This window comes from Pungitius pungitius, chromosome 21 (genome assembly GCF_949316345.1).
Source record: "Pungitius pungitius chromosome 21, fPunPun2.1, whole genome shotgun sequence".
NCBI lineage: Eukaryota > Metazoa > Chordata > Actinopteri > Perciformes > Gasterosteidae > Pungitius > Pungitius pungitius.
In genome coordinates, this window is record NC_084920.1 from 12449430 (window position 1) to 12467669 (window position 18240).

Sequence of the window (18240 nt, forward strand, 5' to 3'; positions counted from 1 at the left end):
TGTCCTGCCAACGTGTAAATATACAGTGATGTATAGTCTAGCTTTGAAATGCTACATAAGTGACGTGTATAACAAATGCAGTAAGTCCCCTATTGTTACATAATTACATATTATGTAAAAGAATAATCAATTTGTAAGTAGTCTTTTATTATTGTGGTCAAAGGGGAGCTAATTACATATTTTATATCCAGAAGAAACTGATGCAGAGTTACGAACAGAGAAAACAACAGGAGACAAGAAACTTTAAGGAGAACAAAGGAGAGATCCCTCACAAATGATGTCCACAAGTGCAATGTCATGTGTCATGTGTACTGAATGAACACAACAGTGCTATATATAACACAGCGAAATTGTCATGCAGTAAAATGTTCTTTCTTCATGCTTCGTGGATTAAACTGAATTAGAAAAAAAAGGAAAGGAAGCATACAATAGAATATAATATAATTTAACTATTTCAGAGTTCAGTGGCGTTTTCATAAGATTTTGATGAAGGAATAAGGACGCTCCCACCGATGCTTGGACTTCTTCTGTCGAGCTTATTGACCAATAGCCTGCGATGAGAGGCGGGACTTCCTCTGTCATAGACACGTGTATCGGGAAGTAGGAAGTAAATACAGAGGAGGAGGCGAGCTGCCGCTGGAAAGAAGTGAGTAACTTCAACCTGTAACAAAAAAAATCCCGTGTACGCAAAACTCGCCTAAATTAAACTTCGCCGGAATAATGTGTTTGATTAAATAACCGAAATGGAGTTTGGGGGAAATGTAACGGCGCTTTTTAACCGTATGAAGCGAGCGAGCATTTAACGGGAGCCGGTGGGTTGTAGTTTACCTGCACACGTCATGTCCTGTGTGTCCGTGTGTGTAACTCAGGTACAGGGTCAAGCTGTTTATGCAGAGCAACAATACCTACATCGAAAAAGACGTAGACACAAACACCTTTTTATGTAAAAGGTTTATGTCCACAGTCCAAACTAATGAATGAATAATGATGTTTTTGCCTGTAACCTTCAGTCTGTGTCGGTGTGACAAGCAGCGATGCAAGCAAACTGGTAATATGTAGATATTGCTCAGTTACACACAAGTTTATTTACAGTGTTTTAACATTTTATTACCCGGCCTGTAATATTAACTGGGATCTCAGTGGCCACGTTCTTTGAAGGAATGTGACTTAACTGATGATCAATCGTTAAAGAATAATAAGATTGAATTGGTGTAACATCACCCACCGGACCTTCCGTTTGTCATGTGGGAATGAATCATCACATGTTCTTAGCTGCACTCCGTTGAAAAGTGACGGGGCGAACCCAACGGGTTTGGCTGCCAGATGCAACGTGAATTCCAGGATATTCGGGGTGTGATCAAACATCTTGACTCATTAGTTTTATGTGTGCTGAAACCCAAGCCATGGGTGTGTACGTCAGAGACAGACAGGTAATGCGTAAAGGCAAACAATCCAGAGGAGTCAACCGAGGCACCTTCGCTTGGATCAGTTATTGGTTCTCTTGTCAATTATTATCTATATTTTGTCATCAAAGTTTAGTTATGCTGCTTTCTCGTGTCACAAAGTAAATGATGGGGGGTAATATTTAATGAATTCTCGTTGGGGTGGGCTCATTTAGAGCCGGGGCAGTAACTGGAAGATTTCCATCCATGTCCATTTAAACGTGAACGGTGTGTTGTCTGTCCAGGTCTGGCACCATGCTGAAAGGCTACAGCCCTGTGACCCAGGCTCTGCTGGGGACCCTGTTCACCTGGGCTCTGACTGCTGCTGGAGCTGCCCTGGTGTTTGTCTTCTCCAGCCGACAGGTATCGTACCAACCCAGAGCGTACAGACACTTACAGAGCTTGAGTCCAAACAATGTGCAGGAACCATTGGCATTTTGGTAAATAAACTTTGCCACTGTCTTGGAAATGATCTCACGAGTTGATACGACTCACCATTTGTATGGCAAATATGCAGATGAGGCTAGCAGCTGGTTAGCCTAGCTGGTCATACTAGTGTGGATAGGGCACCCCCAGAGGCTAGTGGTCCCACTGTGTGTGAATGTCCATGCTAGGCAAAGACAACGGTCTCCTGGCTATAACATCAGACGCAGACACACATAGAGGGATATAGATCTTGTCACGCCATTGTTAGCTACTGAGCAAATAAGCCAATTTCCCGAAATGCCCAACCTTTTATTTAAACAGCGATGTTCTGCACGTTGTACAATGTCCACACAACCCATGTAGGTAATGCTCCCACAAAGCGCACAGTGTTAACCACCGGATGAACGCTGTAAACCGTTATCATGTTTTACGTAATAAAAGTAGATCAACGTTGCATGGGACACGAGCAGCAGTCTTGTGTGTTTGTTTGACCAACCCCCCCAACCCCTTTACGTGGACTTCCACGGACAATGATCAAATTTGCATTTGTCATGTTTCCCATTTCAGTGGAGTTGTATGGGAACTTCTTTCTAACAAACCAGTCTGACACAGTATGTGTGTTTTAAGAGTGTAGGGCCCCCATGTTAACACTGACAATTTGATTGATTTAAACAGTGTTTCTGTTCCTATTAACACAAGTCAAGTAGAAAATCAATACACAAAACTGATTAAAAGATATCATCGATTTGACTGACTCACACCATCTCTCTTCTTGTCTGACCTTTTCAGAAGCGCATCTTGGATGGAAGTTTAGGCTTTGCAGCTGGGGTGAGTTTTCTTTTCAACCTCTCTCTCTCTCACACACACACACACACACACACACACACACACAAACACACACACACACACACACACACACACACACACACACACACACACACACACACACACACACACACACACACACACACACACACTTTTCAAGTAGGAAGATGCTGCTATGTAATGGAGTTTTTGCAGGCTGAGTTTCTTCCAGACACCGTGTCCATTCAAAAAAGTTTGAGATGATGAGGAAATTCCTGGCTTGTATCTTGTCAAAAGATGCATCACGCTGCAATATGAACTACAGCCCCAAAGCTCAATAACTGACTCACACCATTACATTTCATGATTTCCTCAGGGGGAAGCAGTTCACGGATGATACTTATCAGGTGTCTGAGTGCAGAGAATCGAGAGCATGTCTGAACTGAAACACAAAGGAAAGATTATTGATGCATATTACTATAATACAATCTTTTAGTATATCTCTGCTACGAATGAGGAATGCCCCGTCGCAGTTTTTAATTAGAGGTTCATAAAAGAGAGAAACGCGTAGTGTTCGAGGGAAGAAGTTCAGAATGATAAGTGTGCGTTTGATTTTCAAATACTGACCCTCTAGTGCGCACATTCAAGCAAAGACAAAATAGATGGTTAACAGCAGGGCGCCGCAGACCTCCCGTCGAGCACGTTGGAGAGTTTTTCCTTCGCGTGGCGTAAAAACAAGTGTTTGGTTTGTTCCTTTCGCTCTGTTGGTGAACCACAGTGGAGTCCATAAAGGGGGGGTAGGGGGCGGCTGACAATTCTTAGTCACGTGTAGCTAGACTCAAAGCTAAGGACATAGTAATGAATATTGCATTGCATTTCTGACATATGACACACTTACAGAACTGTTCAGGCTGAATAAGTGCTGGATCAAGCTGGGGCCAATGAACTGTACCTGCATAATTTCCCGACACCACAAAATGCAGGAATTTCCATTTTTGTGCTCATGCAATGCAGAGTTAAACAATACAGTGTTCCCCTAGGTTTACAACTTCGGGGGGTGGAGTAGTTGGGCAAACGGTCCGGGGTGTGGGTGTGATGCCCCCCCCTCCTCATGTTATAATGGTAGGGGAAACACTGCAATAATGTCACCACAGCCGCCCATTTTGTAAATGGTGCAAATATATGCATTTTGCAATACTCTACCATCACAACAGAAGGTGACCTAACAGGCATTTATTCTAATTAAATTATCCTCTAGATTGCCACTTTAGACATTAACTTTCACGGAGGCCGCTTTGCACACAGCTATCGCATGCCCGTGTGAAATGGATTCATTCTTTTAATCCCGCTGAAACTTAATTGCGATTCCTTATATTGATAGCGAGGTTGTTGATAATAACCGGCCCAGACGAGTGAGCCGATAAGACTAATGCCCAACGAGGAGAGATTCCATGTGAAAGACGCCCATCCAATCTCGATCAGCTCTCATCCCACTTATCTGTACTTCAATCTGAACAGCTTTTCAATTACGTCCCAGCCTGATGCTCTTCCACGTTCCAATGCAACGCGATAAGATGGAGATGAACTGGGGGGGGGGGGGCATTAGGTCATGTGAGTTCTATATCAAATATAGGTGGATGCTGGACTGGTAGAAGCACTTTAAGCTGTTTCATTCACGTTGGAATATTGCTCGGCTCCAGTTTGGTTGCTATTCCTGTAAATGTCATTCAATGGACATCACAAGTACAGGAAATGGTTCATAACAACTATAATGAGGAATATAAGCTTCTTTTTTTTACTGTGTGCTTGGAACAAAAGCTGCTAATACAGGATATGTGGATGGAGGGAGACTAAGTGCTGCCGCTCAAGGTAGCCAAATTATACAATTTGTTTCTCCACTGCGGTAAACCCCCCCCCCCCCCCCCCCACACTCACAGATGTTGTACATCATAGATGTGGCTGTGCCAAGTGACAAGACTGCTGCACCTTTTGACTTTGTTGTTTCATAACCTGAGCAATAAAAGGTCTGAGGAAAAAAGAGAGAACTTCACAGAGGGAGTCGAGCTGAGATGGAAAGAGGAGGCAAGAGGATTGTTTCTCCCTCCGTGCCCGGTTGATTGGGGAAGGCCTTGGGATTTCTTTCTGGCTTCAGACGGAGAATGAAAGAAGGTCAGATAGTAGCCGGTTTACAGTAGGGACGATCATCCAGTGTGCTGGTTTGTTCCTCAGCCTGTAGAAGCAGAAATAGGCTGTCATCATTCCTTCTGTTTATCTTTTTGCAGCCTGTTTACTCCCTAATTCCTTTTTGTTACTGTGCTGAGCATAGCTATTACTCACACGACAGGCTGACGAGCTCAGTACCTCTGCTGAGTGAAGCCCCGATGGGGGCACCTTGCATGGCGTCAGCGAAGGAATGGGGGAATAACGTCCAACACCTTGAGTGAACTAGAAAGGCGCTCAACACGTTAATAGTATTTTTCCAAACTATATATTCACGGTTTAATGGTTTATTTTATCGATGTAATCAATACTCCTCCTAAAAGGTCTTTTAAGTCTTATGGATCATTTAACAACACCATTGACGTTATGGCCGTCAATTTCCATCTCCCTGATCAGAGATGATGCGTTAAAGCTGGGCTAACCGTGTGAAATGGGTTTCAATTCATCCAGTGTTGACCCCGGATGTGAAAGGGGCAAACACACGGAATGTGATGTAGTTCATGTTCTCATCAGAGAAGCCAGACGTTACCTAATGTAAGCATTAAGTTTATGGAGAAGTCTGAAGATGGAAACAATGTCTTTTGGTCAATTAGAATGCACCGAGGGAACCTCACACCTTCTCTGTCACTAAAGGGAAGAACAGATGAGTGGATGTAAGCGTGTTATACTTTCATATCGACACACATACGGAAGAGAATTCAATTTGTCTGCCAAATGTCACTGTGGGTAAAGAATCTCGAGGTGAAGATATTGGCTTCTAGGACAGACTGTGACCTTCACAATAATTGTCTAATCATTAAAAAGTGAGATTTTGGTCGGTCACGCTCCTGCAGGTTTGACAAAGCCCACAGTGAAATAGACTTTGTCATAACTCAGGAACAGGGCTGATGTGACACGTTCACACTGTATGAAAATATCAATTCTAAGTATCTGCACTTAAGTTAAACCTCCACGTAATACAGTCAGGGTCATGTCCTGCACAATAGAGTTTAAACTTCTTTAAATACCAATGTAACTTCTGCTCCCAACTTTTAATGTGAATAATTATTGGTTATCTTTTTAGGTGCAATTTGGAATAGCAATTATACATGCAGTCAAGGTGCATGTCAATATTTTCCTTTAAACAGTTGTTTGTCGATATAATAATACCGTGCTGCAAAAAGCAATTTGTGATGTCTCGAGAGGTTGGGATCTTAAAGTGAGGCGTGGGTGCGCGTTCCTCCTCTGCAACCTTCACCCCCCCCCCCCCCCCCCCCCCCTTCTTCTCTCGACGCCTCTCCATCTCTGCTCTTCAACCCAGGAGCTCTCGTCAGGGCAATCAGCCTCATTCCTCTCAGCTGGGCAGCTGAATTTTCTCAGCTTAATAAAGGCATCACCTGCTGGAGTTGTGCAAACACACTAAATTACAACAACAGCAGCAACACATATGCTGCTTGGTACAAAGACTTCTTCTAACGTCAACCAAAGACCACGCATACCAGATCCACTCAATCCTTTTACAATAGAAGCTCCAGAGAGGTACTGTGGGAGGTGCTGCGGGAGCAGGGGGTGAGGGGGGTCCTTTCTTGGGGCCATCCAGTTTGGGGTGGCGTGGATCTGATGGCTGCTTTTTGCAGACGACGTGGTCCTGGTGGCATCTTCGTTCTGCGGCCTCCAACTCTCACTGGAGCGGTTGGCAGCCGAGTGTGAAGCGGTTGGGATGAGAATTAGCGCCTCCAAATCCGAGGCCATGGTTCTCAGCAGGGAAGCGATGGACGGCCTGCTCCCGGGTAGAGAATGTGTCCTTAAGTTCAAGTACGCTGCTGCTGCTCCCTCTTCTGCATCAGTTAATCCACTTTAACCGTTATTGATATTCATTGTATCTGCGTCTATACATATTTTTGATGAGTACTTGGAAAAACATTTTGTCCTTACAGTTTGGCTTCTCTTCCAACACCCATTCCACACTCTTACTATGGCTACACAGCAAATATAATTTGTTCGATATGGGTAATTAAGCATCTCCAGATGGATTATGCTCCATTTAGTTTTGGTTTGAACTCGGAATTTCCAGTTTTTGATTGAGAATCAGAGCTTTACTTCATTTGAAATCTGGCTGTCAATTCATAATCCTGCTCAGTTCTGATCAAATCAGAATCTTCTATTGAACGGGTCCTCGTGACTAACATGAAAAACGAATCGTGTACAGGCCTGCGCGTGTGTGAGGGGTGTCTCATCACATGCATCCGTCATTCTTTTCACGTGATTTCCGATGCCATCCTGTTACCGTGCTTTGCATCTGTCCACTGATTCACACCCTCTGAACGCACAGACATGTCACGGCAGAAAATCAGGTCACCGTGTCCCCCCACACGACTGCTGCCATGGTTTATTGAAGGATTTGTTATTATTTCTATATTACTATACATCTCTATGTATCGCTTGTTGATATCATTTGAAGTCCCACCCCTCATGTGTCCTTGTTTTAGACATTGCTGCTGTTTTTCCTCTGGGAAGGAAGTGTAGGAGGATGGAAATTACAGCTACTAAGTTTTCTGATTCTTTTAAGTTCCTCCTCCGGAAAGATCTGTTTTCCGTTTGATACAACATGTCAGTCATATTCTTCACCGAGTTTATGAGGGCAACGCAAGAATTACAATCATTTACAAACAATTTCATCGAGACAGGAAACACCTTAGAAGAAATAAACCAAACCAGAAGATCCCTCATCAAACATGGCCGACATCAGAAAGATGCTTAAAGATCTTCTGAGTGGTTCAGCAGAACACTTTATCGATGTTGTTGATGGCTTGGATGTGCCAAGACCATAGAGACTAAAGTCTCTGCCTGTCACACTGAACCATGCGTAATCATTAACAAAACCTGCCTTCAACTCCACTCATTTCATTTCATGTAAAATATACCGAGTGCTTGGAGTGAGCAGTTATTCATGCTGTCTGCTCCTGAGTAACGTGTGATTTTTAATCATAGGTTTCACTCTGATCCTCATAATGCGTGTTGTTTCACACATACAGAATCAAAGCAATTACTCCCACAGCTTTAACTGAACACAATGCCGTTTAGGAGGACTTTTTAAAGTGTGACCCTATTCAGTGTGTAAGCGACTAAAATTTCTTTCTTTCGTAATTGGTGTGTTATGGAATTAAAGCGCGGCAACTCCTCACCGTCAGCGTGCAAACAATAAAACCACCAATCAGTTTTTTATTAGGAGTAAAAGAGATAAATAACACACGGGCATTTAGTTTGTCTAATAAAAGAACGGCTTCATTCTGTTCTATAGGAAACATAACCTTCAATGGGGTCATCCGGCGCTGTATAGAAAATGCAATCAACTCCACCTTCATGGGGGGGGGGGGCGGAAAGCATGAATAGGGTTATATGAAACATTTGCAATGTCATGGCTGACTTATTTGAGCAGATTTTCCCCAATGTGGATGTGACTTCTGGTAACCGGACCTGGCAAACAGACCGAACGGATGACGGGAATGGCCAACAAAGAGGTGTTATTTCTCTGTAGGATTTCTTTCCGTAGTGATGGACACTTATAATGACACTATTAGCCGATTGCAGCTTCTGTGCCAGCAGCCTCGGGAGCCGCCAGCCTTTAGAATGGACAGTCACCTCTGTGTTATGCCACACACACACACACACACACACACACACACACGTCGGGGTACTGGCTAGCCGGACACAAACTCATCACTTGAAACGGATAACATTGTGATGTGTAATCCATCCAGATTAAATACAAAGCCAATACAAAGGGACCAATTTCTCGTCACCCCATTTATTTCAACCAGGACATGTTTAAATATGAATGAGGAACTTTTTACATGGGCGCCATTGCTAAAAAATAAACGTGTTTTGTATTGAGCACAGCTAATGCTGTTCTCTTGACTGCCCACCCGTATGGACAGTGTGGACATGTAGATGAATGCAAACCAAACAATGCAAGTCAGTGTGAAGGAAAGGCCAAAAACTGAAATTTTTTCACTTATTTATTTACTTTTAACGGTGTTGTATTTCACAGAAAAATCAGCCCACACCTTTGTTGGGATTTTTGGCATTCCGTGCGCCGAGTTTGAAAACGAGCCTGAAGAAGCTGGAACAGAGGTCCAGGCATTCGTCCATATGGGCATTAATTAAATCGCCATGTCACTGCCTGACGCGTGTTCTGTGTGTGGGAGGTGAGCGAGCACCCCGAGGGGCAGACACTACCTGTCAAGAACACTTTGTAAGAGCGGCGTGGGTTTTTTCTCGTCTCGTCTTATGAAGTGATTGATGCTCCCAGAATACACATAGCTGCTGAGCTGGGAATGGAATGAGGAATAGACACTTCCCCTTAATTGCAGGTCATTTCATTCGGTTGGGGGTAAAAAAGCAGCCTGCAGACCCGATGTAATCAGAACCCAAAGTTCCTCAAGAATTGGAATGAATTGCATCTAACAAGAGGGCTCATCCTTGCTCAGGTTCAGATGTGGTTGGGTTATTTTTCCTCTCTCACAGGATTGAGTTGGTCCGACGTGAGTGGACAAGAGAACAAGAAGGCAGTGGCTGATTTGAGTCGTCAGTTTGAAGATAGAATGGTGGGTACTAGTGAAGTGAAGAGCAAACTGTGTGCAATGATGGGAATACGAGTTAATTTTTGTTTGTGCTCCTGTGTGAATGAGCAGGATTTGAGTTTGTTTGCAAGTCAAACAAATTAAAGCATAGTCATTTCTTGTGGGACCCACTCTTCTTATGAGGGAAAAAAACAGCATTACCCATTTCATTATGCTCAGACATTTGCTGTCCAACTGTGAAACTTTATGCTTGAATCTAGTTAATAACTAGATAAACACTCGTTAAAGCCAATAGCAGCGTGGCCTCTAGAGACTGCCATCTCTGTTCATCATTTCCATCTGTGTTCGTGGGCCCTTCTCACGTTAGCACCTTCACACACAGGCAGGCAGGAAGGCCACTCGGTCACAGAAGAGCGTCGGTGGGTGCAGGATAATTGTATGTAAAAAATCTTTACAGGAAAAAGTATTGCGAGATCTTCCCTTGTCCCTCCACTCATCTGGAGCAGCACTTTGGAGAGGCATAAAATCCCTATTTGCATCTCGCTAGAGGAGATGTCAAGCTGCGAAGGAGGAGTGTGATTGTTTGAAGTAGGAAGGTTACCGGTAAAAGCTGCCCCTTTTGTATGGAAACCCTTCAGTGGGGTGGGGTGGGGTGGGGGGGGGTTGCTATTCTCCCAGAGGTATGGCTTGGGAATTGGAAACCGGCTTTCATGGTCCCCTCAGGAAGTCTTATGACAATCCAGCGCCACCATAGTGTCAAAAATGTAGCTTCAATTCAATTTCGAAAAAAACGCCGGCGTAGAATCACTTTGTCATTGTTTGGTGCTAATTAGCATGTGTTAGCATGCTAATGGGCACTAAGTTAGAGTACCTGCATTTAGCTTTTTCCTCTTCGTGAAGTGGTTTGAATGAAATACTGGAGGGCTCTGTACGACTTATATTAGACTATCAGTGAGAATATTGGTCATTTAAGTTATTTATAAAGAAAAGAATAGCTGATATCGAGTACCAGTCAAAGGTTGGACATACTTTCTCATTGAATTGAATGAGAACTTGTTCCAAACCTTTTGACTGGTCCTGTAATTATTTGTCTCACGGCCTTCGGTTTTTATTGTTCACACAAGTAGCATTTCTAAATTACACAAAGGGCCCCAGGATACCTTGGAATAGTTTTGTAATTTGCAAATTGTGAAATAAAAGCTTGTCCACTGTTTCCACTCGTCCCATCGAATAGAGCCATAATTGCATTCCCTTAAAACTAAACTGAATTCTCAATTAGCATTCAGGGAAGGTTGCTTTCAATGCAAATACAATTTAAAGTACTTTTTTGGGATACTTTCCAGGGAAAAAAGTTTGTATGCCCATTAGACATTCTAACTATGGAAAACCAAAAGATATGCACCAGCATGAATGTTTTCTCACTGCGGGCATGTCATGGTAAATCATACCTTTTGTTTTTTTTTAACTGCGGGCTACTATTGGTGCTGCAGCATTGAGATAATACTGACTGACACAAGGTGTTCTTGGAAGCCTTGACGACACTGTTAAATCATTTCTTTTTTGTTATGGACTACGTGACTTCCTATTTAACTTGAGCTAAAAACATTCGAACACGGGGTTAGAATTAGAGCGCCTCTCGTTATTTATTTTTATTTTCAGTTTTTAAAAAGTTTTCTTTTTAAGTTTTCTTCAGTGATTGTATGGTAGGCCTTCATGAAACTGCTTTGTACCGCTGTAGAATTACAATTACCAAGCTTTCTCCTCACCGAGCATTAGTGGAAGGCTCTTGAACGGGCAAAGTGAACCGCACCCCCCCCCCCCCCCCCCCGCCCCACCCCCCCGACTCTCCATGAACTGCGCCTCCTAAAGCCACTGGGGATTTTGTTCTGCATAGGTTTCTGATGTGTGGAAACACTGAACTTCTTCGCTTTGTGTTTCACCGGGTGCAAAATTCTTTGACCTGAGAGTGTGAGCCCAAAAAAAAAGCCCTTCATTTTCAGGTCATTCATTAATGATCATATCCCTCCTTGCAACAAACAGAATGGACAGCTGTTCCATTTTAATGATCCCCTTCCTCGATAAACAGGAAGACGGTGAGTAGTAGCTCAATCAAGCTGCTCGCGACCCAGTCTCACAAGGTTCCTCATCATTAAGGACTCGAGTCATGTTTGCTGCGATCTCACCACGCTTCGGGGCAATCATCTCGATGCACGTCTCCCTGCAATCAATCCCGCAATCAGCGATCGCCCCGCTGAGTCCGGACTTCCGCGAAAAGCAAGTTACGGCGATTTGAGAAGCCAGCAGATAATTTTTTTTACTAGTTTCATAAGAATGAGATCAAAGTTTTGGGATACACCTTTTCACCTTTGTATCGTCACCTGCCATTCAAAAATGGTCTGACAAGGAAATGATTTATTTTTGCTGCATAATATTCACATTCTCTGTATAGCATGTACTGCTATAACCCTCACCAGCGTGAATTGGTTGCATTGAATTGATTGGTGTTGAAGGGCCTTTAGTGTTTGTAGAACTGTGCTCTTGTCATAAAAGATCATTTGCAGCCTACGCAGAAAATATGCCGAACCTGAAGTAGATCACGTAGAGCAGGGACAAGCCCACAGTCTCGCACAGAGTAACATAACGGACCTGCGTCCAAGATGAATTATGCCCCTTTTTTCTCCCTCCTGTAGATACTTTTAGTCCTTCCAAAAACCCACTCATCGCCTCTTTAATGCTTGAGTTTAGCGGCTCTATCGTCTGATCGCGGCCGTCTTGGCAAATTGCGAAAAGAGATGGATGTAAGATCGTTTTTGATTGATTGCGATGATAAAGACCGGCAAAACAACAACTCTGTGAGTGCGCTTAATGAAAAAGGAGCGCCAACTGGCCTCGGGAGGTACTTGCCTGGTGAGGCTTCAGTACGGCGATATTGTGCATGAATACCTCCTGATATCTCCTCGTCCCCTCGTACACTACTGGCTTTCAAGACAGAGATTAGACTAAATTGAGCCTCAAGTGGGTTGCGCCTGGATTTTTGCTCTCAACGCGTGTGTCAGTTTCTTAGCTTTTTTTTTTTTTAACGGCCTGCCCCCTCCACCCCCAACATTGAGGCAAAATCCCTCAGTAAGTAGACGCCTTCATCAATTTCCCCCCCCCTCGGATCAATTCATCTTCCTTCCTGACATCTCTTCCATTGCATCCATCCCGACGCGGTCTGCGTCTGAGCTAATAAGGTTCCAAGCTGTCGTCCACTCACTCCCACTTCATCTCTCTCTCATCCGGGCTCCATAGATCTCACTCTTTGGTCCCTGCGTTCGACTGTCAACGACTTTCACTTCATCTTCGCCTCCTGCCGCCAGTCAGCTCGCGTTCCATTCGAGTGGTGTCCTCCACGATCCTCCGCTCCTTGTTTATTGGTGGATCTCCTTCAGGCGTCACACTTAAAAGTTTCCAAGTGTTAAAAATGTCAGGAAAGTAAACTTTTAGAATATTAAAAAGAGATCACAAATTGAATATGAAAAATTGTGGTTTGGGGAATTACTTTTTTTTTAATGATATTTCGATATATACCAATACTTAAAGAAATTCTGTTTAAAGCGCTTCACGCCATTCCACCTTCTAACTTTTTCAAGGTCACAATGCTATCTGGTTTACAATTTACAAAGTTTTTTGATTTACTTCAGTGTTGTCAGTGTTTCCCCTACCATCAAAAGAAAATGTCTGGAATTAAAAAAAAATCCCACGCACTGTAGTTCCGCACTGTTGCGTTTGCAAATATGTCCGTGTGTGTGCGTACGTGATGCTTGCACCAGCGGACCTACTTTCAGGGTCAATGAATTAATGTGTTTACTTGAAAAAGTAAAAAAAAAAAAAAAAAAAAATCTCAATACCGTGATATGGATTTCTGGCCATACCGTGCAGCCTTACTCTCAATCCCTCTGTGGGCTTTACAGAATGTGGAGGATCCTAGTGTTTTTCCGCGTGTGGTGCCTTCGGCTTTTATGGCTCAAGCGCCCCCGTGCAAGTGTCAAAACCGACGACAGATTTTGAAAAGCAGGGGAGCGAGGACGAAAAACAACGCTGATTTCACCGCGTGCGCGTGCCAACGCGTGAATGAGCATGAGCACAGCAGCTCTGCTCACATGTTCATTTGCCAACAGAGCTATCACCAGGGCACAATGCTCTGTACCTCCAGCTAAAAGAAGCTGCAGACGGATTCACATTCAGCTCTGAGTTGGATAACAAAGCAGTAATTGGGCGCCTCTCTATTCCACAGTCTCCGGTCTCACTCAAGCCTCAACGCAGGATTCTCTCATTCTTTCAATGGTGTTTGAAAAGCCTTTGAGAATCTTGAGACATTGTGAAATGGACCTAGGGCTTTTGCAAATGGAAATGAGAGAAAAGCCCAAACAAAACAAAGATCAAAAGTCATTTAGGTAGAAAGGCTAAAGAGAAAGAATATTAGTAATGCATTGAAATGAGGATATGCAACAGGGTTTAGAGTCTGATCCAGCTGTGCAGCTGTACATCTGGATCAAAGACGAAGGTGTTTTAGTGAGCATTCTGGTTGGCGAGGCATAACCACAATAGAGCAGAAATGCAATAAGCCTAGCTTTGTCACTCATAACTGGGCTCACGGATGCTTCCTGAGCTTCATCTCTCGTCCGTCTCTCTTCAAATGAGCGTGAAGGGATGAATTAAAATACAACGGCACTGCCATTAATTACAAGAGTCACAAAATGATCGAGCTATTGCACAGAGGTCAACATTATGATACAAATAATATCATTATCACACATGTTAACTGTGGTTTGATTTGCTGTGTTTCAGGCTATGGATTTTTCTCCCAAATGATGTTTACGCTCTCTAGCTGACAGTTAAATTCAACAATTAATAACTTCCCTCTGTGCAGCCAGAGGCCAGTTAGTTTGCTATTTCAAGATGCCTTCAGTCACAAACCACCGCACAAAACCCCAAATGTTTTACAGTTATTTTTTTTCTTCACCAAACTAAAGAAAACATTTTAAGGTTTAGGTTGAGCTTTAAAGGCCCTGGGGGGCAGATTTCTTTTTTTATTATTAGTTTTACCTGCAGAGCCGTGTTTCTTCACCCACTCATGCAGCTTTTTACAGACATCAGACGGGCTTCTGATCTCCTCTTCTAACTCTCGGCAAGGAGGCATGTATGTGCTATTACCAGTGTTTCTCTTTTTACACATCTTAAAACAGTTGGTGTAAATGTCTTGGAAACTTAATTGAATGTAATTGAATACTGTAAATACATCAGGAGGTCCTGTCATGCCAGATAAAGTCAGTACTCCCATTTGCTAATAAGATGAATGACGATGCTGGAGCTGACTTGGTAAATCAGTCCGTTAGAAGGCTGAACACATACAAAGTCATGTTCATCACGCGTTTCCACGTTGTGCACCTGGGAGGCTTGGCGGCTGTGAAGTGAAGCTGCCCGCCTCCTGTGGTTCCTGGCTGGTTGCTAATTAACTCGTAGACAGCTCCAACGGCCTCGAAGTACATTGTGTTCTCCGGATCGCGGCAATTCCAACCTTGATTGGTAAAGCGTGGAAATGGAACATGCAGCTGGTGCTGAAGATAACAACAGAATCACCTCTAGGGTGTTCTTTCTCCCCCCCGATTTATGGGTTGTATGGCAAGGTGTGAGCAGAGTCTCCAACAAGTCTGCGAGTCAATACAAATGCATGTACACACAGCTCCAGAGTGCCACCATTTTGTTTAGTGTGAGCAAAGTGGGAAGTTTGGCTTGGTAACGCTGTGTGTGTGTGTGTGGGTGTGTGTGTGTGTGTGTGTGTGTGTGTGTGTGTGTGTGTGTGTGTGTGTGGGGGTGTGGGTGTGTGTGTGTGTGTGTGTGTGTGTGTGTGTGTGTGTGTGCGTGTGAAGCCACATCACAACCGTAAAACACACCGGCAGCTAAAAATGAATGAATATAAACAAATCTGCCTATTTTCTCCTCTTTCCACCTAAATGTTGCAATGGTGTGAAATGGTTTCTTGATTTTTGCAAAATAAACATTATTGTATTGTAAATAAAAGTAAGAAGAAAAAAAAACTGATGTGGGAGCTTCAGTCAGTGCAGAGATGTGTGAGCCTCCAACACACAATTTTCCATAAAACACTAGACCGTACAATTTTTTTTTTCTCCATATTTAAATAAAAACATTTTTAAATTTGGTTTATATCAATTAGACTGTACATTTATTTGCAAAGGTCTAGAATATAATGTTGTCCATCATATTGGATGTTTTCGTGGGTTCTTGTCAATATATTCTCCCAACTTCTGTGGAGAGATGAAGATGCCAGGTTTTTATTACCCATATTGTGATATATATTTTGAATCCAGCTCCGTTTTACCCCTACAAATGCTTTCCCACACACACGTTTATGGCAATAACTAAGAAATCCATGTGCTAGTTACTAGAATTTCAAATCCATTTCTAACATGATTACATTAAGAAGTGATGACACTTTGAGCCACCATGGTTGGTTCTTCTGGCCTTGTTGTTCTCTCGCTCTCTTTTTCCGACCGATGAAGCCGAGGCCGAATTGATGCTCGCTGCAAATCTCTCTTGAGTGCCGCAGCCTAACGACTCCCCTCCATTACATTTGATTGGCAGGGCTGCTTTCGATCTCCACTGCGGATGAAAGATTGACATGTAATTGTGATAAACAACTGACGCTGCAGATACTTTGTGTCCATACACAAAGCCTGCAAGACAAACGAGTGCGTTCGGACGTACATGACCCGGCCTTCTGTCTTCTCACGTTGACAGCTGTCTCACAAAAAAATGCTGTCAGGGTTAACTGGCTTGTCAGTATTTTTCCTAAAGACAGCGTGTGTTATTGCTGCATCTGCTTTTGCATTGTGCTTGTGTGTACAACCTTTGAATGGAATTAAATTTAGCTGTGAAGAGTTTTGGCTCGCTATTTGCATGTCAATTTCCCGAATCTTTAACTTGGATTTTCCCCCCAGGAAGGTCAAGCTTGACAGTGGCTCGATGGGGCCGTAGTTCCCCAAAATGGTTGTAAAGGAAAAAGTGAGCAATGGGGTATTCTGTCCTCTTAACCCAATGTACTGTTGCTTTTAGACGGGGGGCGGTAGTGACACTCATGGATGAGAGAATCTAAAAGTCCACAACACGATGTAACATCGTAACAGGTGTTGAGGTGGGAGCATTTTTTTTTTTACTGAATCATTTAAGCAGCCACAATCCACACTGTCTGAACGAGAGTTGTTCCGATCCGACAGTCTCGTCTCGACATTTCGTCCACACGCAAGAGAACATCCTAAAATAGAGGAAATCCTTTAAATCGCCTAAATGTGCAAGTCAAGAACAAGTACCACCAGTGCTTCCTAATTGATGGATGAGAGAAAAGATGAGCAACTTGTTTACATTGACCTTTTTTGCACTTACTCTCTTCTGTCCTCTCCTCTCTCAGGTGATGCTGGCTGCTTCCTATTGGTCACTGCTGGCCCCGGCAATCAACATGGCCGAGGAATCCGGGAAGTACGGCTCATTCGCTTTCTTGCCTGTGGCTGTGGGCTTCACACTCGGAGCGGCCTTCGTTTACTTCGCCGACCTGGCCATGCCCCTGCTGGTAGGCGCTCCTGCACACACCGTACACTCTTGTACGGAAGACTCTGTTTGCAGCGGTACGAATGTGGCGGATAGAGGCGCAGTGCTACCGCGACGCTCTTTCTGTTGTCATGTCTATAGAGCGAGAAGGACATGTAGACACAGGTACTCAGGGACATCGTAGCAGGGAAAACTAGCAGCCGATTAATGGATGAACTGAAGAAGAAGATGATGATGAATCTAGGAGGGCTCGCGTGTGTGAAGTAAGTAAAGCTTTACAATCCAGGGCACAGATTCTCTGAGCAGGTGGCAGAGACAGGATATTGCCTCAGGTGATTCTGAGTAAGATTGGGCTTTTCATTTTTCCAAAGCGCGCTCTCTGACCGCTGGTGGGAAGCGCGCTTGTGTGTGTGTGCGTCTCTTTTGTGTGTGTGTGTGTGTGTGTGGGCCGCACACACACACACACAAGAGACGGACAAAGTGTGACAAACAGCCACAGAGAGAGAGAGACAGACCGAGACTTACCCAGTGAGAAAGAGATGGAGGGACAGGGAGACATAGTGGAGAGAGACAGTGAGAGAGACGTGAAGGGACAGAGAGAGAAGGAGACACAGTGAGAAAGGGGTGAGAAAGACGTGAAGGGACAGAGAGAGAGAAGGAGGGAGAGACCGACGGAGAGAGAGAGAGAGAGGGAGGAAGGGAGGAAGGGAGGAGAGAACAGCTGTCGCCTGAAGCTCCACAAGTGGCAGCAGAGCACCAATCCGGGTGAAGGGGCGGCTGAGACACCACCGTCCTGCACACTCATGCAAGACGACACACTCACGAGAGCATATGATCTGTGAACTCAAACTCCATCCATGTTTATGCCGAAATATTAGCCTTTGCAACAAATATTACACGTGTTTTAGATCCTACACACATGGCTACACTACATCATTCTGAGGTGTTGGCCTTGACTGAATTTAAATAATTAGTTTGGAACTGTGTGCTAAGTTTTGAAAATGTTAAACCTCAAAAGTGTTTTTGGAAAATTGTAGTTCCTTGTACTCCTCATTTTTAAGTGTAAGGAACACAAGTCAAACGAACATGGCTCTGAATATAGAAAACTAGAGAATGCTACTCGAAGCAACTGGAAGTGAATAAAACGTCAACATTTATAAAAAAATATGTATTTTCCCGAA

At 43.7% G+C, this 18240-nt stretch overlaps 1 protein-coding gene across 2 annotated transcripts in view; it reads left to right on the forward strand.

Annotated features, from left to right (window-relative positions):
- Positions 1 to 557: 557 nt before the first annotated feature.
- The window catches only part of LOC119213002 (zinc transporter ZIP11-like), a 67114-nt gene continuing 49431 nt past the window's right edge, over positions 558 to 18240 (forward strand). For both annotated transcript variants that reach the window (XM_037463972.2, XM_037463973.2), the window contains exons 1-4: positions 558 to 646; positions 1688 to 1805; positions 2658 to 2696; positions 16923 to 17081. In XM_037463972.2, the coding sequence (XP_037319869.2) occupies positions 1698 to 1805; positions 2658 to 2696; positions 16923 to 17081 (306 nt within the window). In that variant the 5' untranslated portion in view covers positions 558 to 646; positions 1688 to 1697. The remainder of the gene's footprint in view (positions 647 to 1687; positions 1806 to 2657; positions 2697 to 16922; positions 17082 to 18240) is intronic.